Source organism: Cyanidioschyzon merolae, chromosome 13, assembly GCF_000091205.1.
Source record: "Cyanidioschyzon merolae strain 10D DNA, chromosome 13, complete genome".
Lineage (NCBI taxonomy): Eukaryota > Rhodophyta > Bangiophyceae > Cyanidiales > Cyanidiaceae > Cyanidioschyzon > Cyanidioschyzon merolae.
In genome coordinates, this window is record NC_010139.1 from 619,771 (window position 1) to 624,517 (window position 4,747).

Below are 4,747 nucleotides of genomic sequence, written 5' to 3' on the forward strand. Positions count from 1 at the left end.
GTTCCAGGAACTCTGCCGTTGCGATTTATGCGGAAGACAGGCATGAATGAAACAGGACTCTTTTTTGCGACTGTGTCGCAATGTCTCCAGGGCCGCACGAACGAGATGTCGACAAACAAAGACGACCGTGGTGGCTGCTATCGTCGCTTTTGGTTTCCGCAGAGTGCCTGTTGGGGCGCTTTTCTACGATTGACCGAAAACTTGCTTTAAGAATATCTGTTTACGCCGCGGAGCGAATGCACACTATTCCAGCGTTTCTCAACCATGTGAGTTCTGTGGTATGAGTGACCTGAAGAAAGAATGCAGTACACCTTGCACTGTTCAGAAACGATATATACCCTACAGGCAACTCATCTATAATCTATGCGGCACACAGCATAGTGATTTCGATATACCGCAATACATTCCAGCAAGGGCGAAACAAAGTTGAGATGAAAGACTACAAGCCAGGTGTACAAAATCTCAAGTTTTGGTCGCTTCCCACTGTCATCTGCAGAAGCCTTTGATGGCTTTTTATGCGTCTTCTTCGGTAATCACCGAGCCGAAGTCGGCTTTTAACTTTTCTGGTCTTTACTTTGCCTCCAGATTCGATATAGGCCAGCGAGGATTGTTGACGACGGCGTTCAAGAACCTATTTTGGCGCCTCTCGCTGTTGCCAAGGCATACCATTCCATGACGGAGGTTGCCATCCAGCCTTCCCTTGCCATATTCGTCTTCTCTGCATGCAGGCTAGCTTATTCCTTGATAATGATACCACTTGGCTGTGGTAAGTGGTCCCATAAATTCACTACACCTCCTCTGCCTTCTGAGTACGACCCTGCGTCGCGTGAACGCTTGTTCCGTCGCTCATTGCACGCCCATGACAGGTACTAATGGCTTTCCCCGATATCGTCCTCCGTCTCTGCGCCCGATACAGTACTGTGCAATCAGGGGCTACTTCTCGAGGATCTCCTCGGCGATTACTCTGTGAACTGACCGCGCAAGCGCACTGTCCCGTCCGATTTAGCATTTTGTAGAACGCGATGCTGCCCCTAACGAAAAACATACCATACACGAATCCGGTCTAGAGAACAAGTCGATTATTTTCATTCCGTCTACGCTTCCTTTGCGCAAAGTGATGACGGAATTTGTACATGAAGCGATTGCTGTGATGATTCTGGCCAGAAACTAGGACGTTTTCAATGCGGACAAAGGAGCCTGGAGATTCTGGTAACATATGCCATGAAAGGAATCATGCTGGAGCCGAATACCATGTCGTCGACATTGACGGAGAAAGGGGGGTTTTATTTCGAACTAGATCGATTGTTAGACGTGAGAAAGTCATTGAGCTTTTGGATTAAGCGTATGTAGAAATCGTCAATGGACGACGTCAAATTTCTTTCTCTGTGAATCCAGCGGCGTGCATTGCTGTGCCCAAGCATTGCCTTGAAACGGAAAGATGGAAAAATTGAAGTACGCAGGATTTGAACATGTTACATGGAAGGACGGGAGAAGACTGAAGGCCTGTCCGAATGGAATGGATTGTGATAACGGGTATTTTTGAGCATTTGCTCAAAGGCGTCGCGAATAATTTTGTTTCAGATGAAGTGACGAATCCCGGCATCGAAGAGTCGACGGAATCTCTCTGCAAACTCTAAGAAGACTCCTAAAACTAAGTATGAGCCTGTAAGCTTTTGTTGCTGGGCGTCGAATGCCGACGCGGCACAGAAATTCGGAATAAAAATCGAAAGGCAGGAGCGCAGCGAACAGTACAATGCTCCATTCGAACTGAATACGTTTTGGACAACAGATCCGGTGTTGTTCAGTGGCCACGGTTTGTATTTTTTGTGTGTCGATCCCTCGCCGGCGTAGCAAAATGCTGAAACGTTCATCGAAGGTGGATCTACCATGCTTCCTGATTCGTTGGCCCGAAGCTAGTTTACGTTTAAGCTGCAGAAAGATCGCTACTTTTTCGACTCCGACGAAACGCAGCCACACGAGTGGTGTCGAACTGCGTGCTTTGCAGAGGACACGAGCAAGCTGCCTGGATCGAAGGCCCATTACGCTCAATGGACTTCAACTGGCGGAGGATGGATCTGCGCATCCAGTTAGGAACGAGCTATTTTACCACCTCGTCGAAGGAAGACGTCGTGTACGAGCGGACGCTAAACAGCCCAGGTTCCAAGTTAGCCCAAGCTACGAGTACGGCGCAGTGGCACCCGGCGGCGGTTCGGGCGATGGGACACGTTCGAGGAAGTACGGTGGTGATAATGACGATAATGAAGAGGACAGGGCCCTCGACCCTGAAATTGAAGCTTTGCTAAGGAGAGAGGAACGCGGAGTTTCTTCCCTTCCTGAGGAGTTCCAGCGCAAAGTCGGTGAGGGCAGTCTCGCTGTGAAGGATCTGAAACGCCTCCTCATTATCGAGAAAATCCCTCTAATCGGTGCGCTGGCCAGTAGGTGGCCTGGTCTTCGAAGTCGTCTTGTTGCAAATCCTCGTTTTATGTCGGTCATGGCGGTGGAGCTAGTCATCGGCTTCTTTTCCAAAAGTGCAGCGGAGGTTAAACAGCGGGGCCGGAATTTTTGGTCCGAGTTTGACTTCTACCTATCGGATATCATGCTTGAACTTGTAGGTGACTTTTCCCTTGTCTGGTTGCTCTCACCAACGATGAATGCATATCGAATGCCCGCGACAAACTCTGCTTTCACTTCGTTGCTTGGGCATCTAGAGCGGCTACCCAAGTTTGCTCTGCAACCGGGCATGCAGTATACCCTTGGTCAACGTTCGGCTTGTTTGCTTCTCAAAGGATTGCAGTTTGGTGCTGTAGGATTCTGTGCGTCCGTTGTTGGTCACTCACTTACGAAACTGCTCGTGTACTCGCGAAGGTGTCTCGGTCCTCAATCAGCATCGAGCTCGGTGAAGCTTGCCCCTGTCTTGGCCAATTCGATATCTTGGGGGGCTTTTATGGGACTCTCGAGCAACCTCAGATACCAGGCCGTGAGCGCTGTGGAGGCTCGTATGCTGGAGCCGCTTTTAGCTGGCGCTCCTGCGATTGTCTTCACGACGATATCGTTTTTGCTGCGATTCGCGAATACATATATAGGCGGTGTTCACTGGATTCAATGGGCCCGGTGGACAGGCGTTCAGTAGTCTCCTCGGCTTTACAGACTGCCTGGAATATCCTAGAGGACACAACGCATGTTATATCCTTTTCCTAGCAGAGACTGCATAATCCAGATCGCACATAGTTCCTCCGATTGCGACATGCATCAGTTCCTGCTTGAAAATCTGCACCGATTTTTCTGGGAAAGTTTATGCGGAAAACCGTTGCCGCCCGCTTCTACCAAAATGCACCAATACGTAGCGCGTGTTACACCGGGTTCGTATTATGTGGAAAGTGTTTCCAGAAATGGAGATGAGTCAAGGCGAGCGATGAACCGAGGACGTGTTCGTGCATTTGGCGCTGCCGTTTCTTCTGGTATGGAGGCAGCCGAGTTCGTCTCGCAAACAGATCTGGCGGATGGAAACAGAAACCCAAGGAAGTTTCTCTTGAGACACGACCTCGTTACGATCTGCTTTCAGGAGAATGCTTTCGCGGACAACGTCAGTTTCTTATTAGTTTCTGATCCAGTGCTGCGAACTCTCAGAGGAGGCGGATAACGGCTACGGGTGTTTTCATTCCGAGAAGTTGCGCACCATTGCGTTTGCACGTGCTCTCTGCTAAGCCAATTCCTTACGAAGCACGTTCTTTTGGACGTGAATCTTCCCACGGATTTCGTGAGCACGATCGAGCTTGATCACGTAGTTGTTTGCGGACTCCACTATCGCTCTTCATGAGATCTACTGGAAAAGCCTAAGAAATGCCATTGGGACGCAACGGGTAAAATGCCAGGTGCGAGCAGGTCTGCGAGCGAAACGCTTATAATTGAAGACGAGGGTGGAAGCGTTCACGCTCAAACTGGCGAACATGCAGTTCCTACTGGCTAGCACTTGAAGTGCGGAAGGAGCTCAGCTGCACGCTTCCCGACCACGTGGTGCTTGACGGCATGGAACGAGAGCGACTCATCGAACTTGCGTTTAGCTTTCAGCCTGACCAGAGGTTTCGGTCGGACCCGAACTTCTCTTTCTGAAACCAATGCCGCAATTGGTTGCCTGACGGAAGAATGTTGAATTTGCCCTTCAGAGGGAATCAACAAAGGGTCTGCTGTGTAGACCTCTGTAGAGGCATCTTCTCTAGTTTTTGACAGTTTTACGGCGGCAAGGTACACCTTCTGACAGGGCGAATGCATCATATGGCATGGCGAGGGACTCCGCTCACCATTGATCAACTTGCACGCAACTATCGAGATGGCTCGCCCTGACCATATTTTATCTGAGCACGCCAGGGAGCCCGATGGATAGACTCAATTAGGAACACGATGTTTCACACCCATTTCAGAATAAACTGTAAGAGGTCGCCTGTTGAGCAAGTGCACGCTGACTTTTGATTCCCTTCATATTGTCATCAACGCCAACCTTTGCGGGATATTTATGCAGCTGCTTCCTTTTGCTCTCCCACCTCCGAGTTTAGATGCGCCCGTCTCTCATGTCGCTCCAGCTGCGCTCTCGGCAGTCGAAGGATATGGACGTCCCCGTACAAGTCAAGATTTCGTCGCTTCTGCCCGTTGTCCACGCCTTTCCTGCACAGACTGTAGTTCCGATGAACGCTTCGCTTGCCATTCTCATCTTCTGTACGTACAGTCTCGGCGCGTCATTCGAAACAGATGC

The 4,747-nt window shown here is 50.0% G+C and overlaps 1 protein-coding gene across 1 annotated transcript; it reads left to right on the forward strand.

Moving 5' to 3' along the window:
* Positions 1-1,855: 1,855 nt before the first annotated feature.
* On the forward strand, positions 1,856-3,130 carry CYME_CMM247C (hypothetical protein, conserved; the record flags this gene model as incomplete). The annotated part of the gene is made up of 1 exon (XM_005537063.1): positions 1,856-3,130. The coding sequence occupies one exon, from the start codon at positions 1,856-1,858 to the stop codon at positions 3,128-3,130; it is 1,275 nt and encodes a 424-aa protein (XP_005537120.1).
* Between the last annotated feature and the right edge of the window lie 1,617 nt (positions 3,131-4,747).